At 73.7% G+C, this 642-nt stretch overlaps 1 protein-coding gene across 1 annotated transcript; it reads right to left on the bottom strand.

Annotated features, from left to right (window-relative positions):
• On the bottom strand, positions 1 to 636 carry TRABD (TraB domain containing). Its single transcript, XM_010838075.1, has 3 exons — positions 538 to 636; positions 351 to 462; positions 1 to 262 (listed from the first exon to the last, which is right to left on the bottom strand). Exons 1-3 carry the CDS (start codon positions 584 to 586, stop codon positions 85 to 87), a joined length of 339 nt encoding a protein of 112 aa, XP_010836377.1. The 5' UTR covers positions 587 to 636; the 3' UTR covers positions 1 to 84.
• Between the last annotated feature and the right edge of the window lie 6 nt (positions 637 to 642).

Genomic DNA, 642 nt, shown 5'->3' with positions numbered 1-642 from the left:
GGCGGGCTGGGGGCGGGCAGGTGAGGCTGGGCCGGGACCGGCAGGGCGGCCCTCCGCACGGACGTGTGGGCTCTGTCTGTCCTGCTACTTCTGCGGCCAGGCATCGGAGAGCCTCTGCAGGCAGTGCCGGGCAGCGGGCAGGGCCAGGAGCAGGCTGACGGCGCGGCGCCCCGTCCAGTAGAGGCCGTAGCCCAGGAGGCCCAGGGCGGCGGCCTTCACGGCCAAGCGGGACACTCTGCCCGAGGCGGACGGTGGGGGCACGCTGGGGAGGGAGGGTGGGCTGGGCTGGCTGGGGGGGCGGTCCCAGCCCCCAGCCCGGCTCTGTGGGGGGGGGGGTGCACAGCACTCACGTCATGATCTCCTGGATGTTGAGGTCGGTGGTCCAGTTCTTCTCAATGCCAGGGACGTGGCCCATGCCCACGACGCCCACCACCACGGAGGGGACGCACTTCCTGGGCTCGGCTGGGGTGGGAGACGCATGAGCACCTGAGCACCCCCGACCCCGCGGGGCCCCGTGCCCGCGGGCGCCGTGCTCACCGTCGGAGGCGCGCGGCAGCTCCAGGCGGCGAGCGGCCTGGCGCAGCATGTAGGTCAGGTAGACGTCGCGCTCAGACACGATGGGGCGGTGCAGGTCGGGGAACT

The sequence above is a fragment of the Bison bison genome, unplaced genomic scaffold, assembly GCF_000754665.1.
Source record: "Bison bison bison isolate TAMUID 2011002044 unplaced genomic scaffold, Bison_UMD1.0 scf7180017471995, whole genome shotgun sequence".
Taxonomy (NCBI): Eukaryota; Metazoa; Chordata; class Mammalia; order Artiodactyla; family Bovidae; genus Bison; species Bison bison.
This window is presented reverse-complemented; position numbering and strand designations above follow the sequence as displayed.

What these genes read in the sequence shown, in the direction of transcription:
- TRABD (XM_010838075.1), bottom strand. Translation starts at nt 586, where the DNA reads ATGCTGCGCCAGGCCGCTCGCCGCCTGGAGCTGCCGCGCGCCTCCGAC. An exon ending in GCTGCCGCGCGCCTCCGACG is followed by an intron (nt 463 to 537) that starts GTGAGCACGGCG and finishes CTCCCACCCCAG; the next exon opens with CCGAGCCCAGGAAGTGCGTC. An exon ending in AACATCCAGGAGATCATGAC is followed by an intron (nt 263 to 350) that starts GTGAGTGCTGTG and finishes CTCCCTCCCCAG; the next exon opens with CGTGCCCCCACCGTCCGCCT.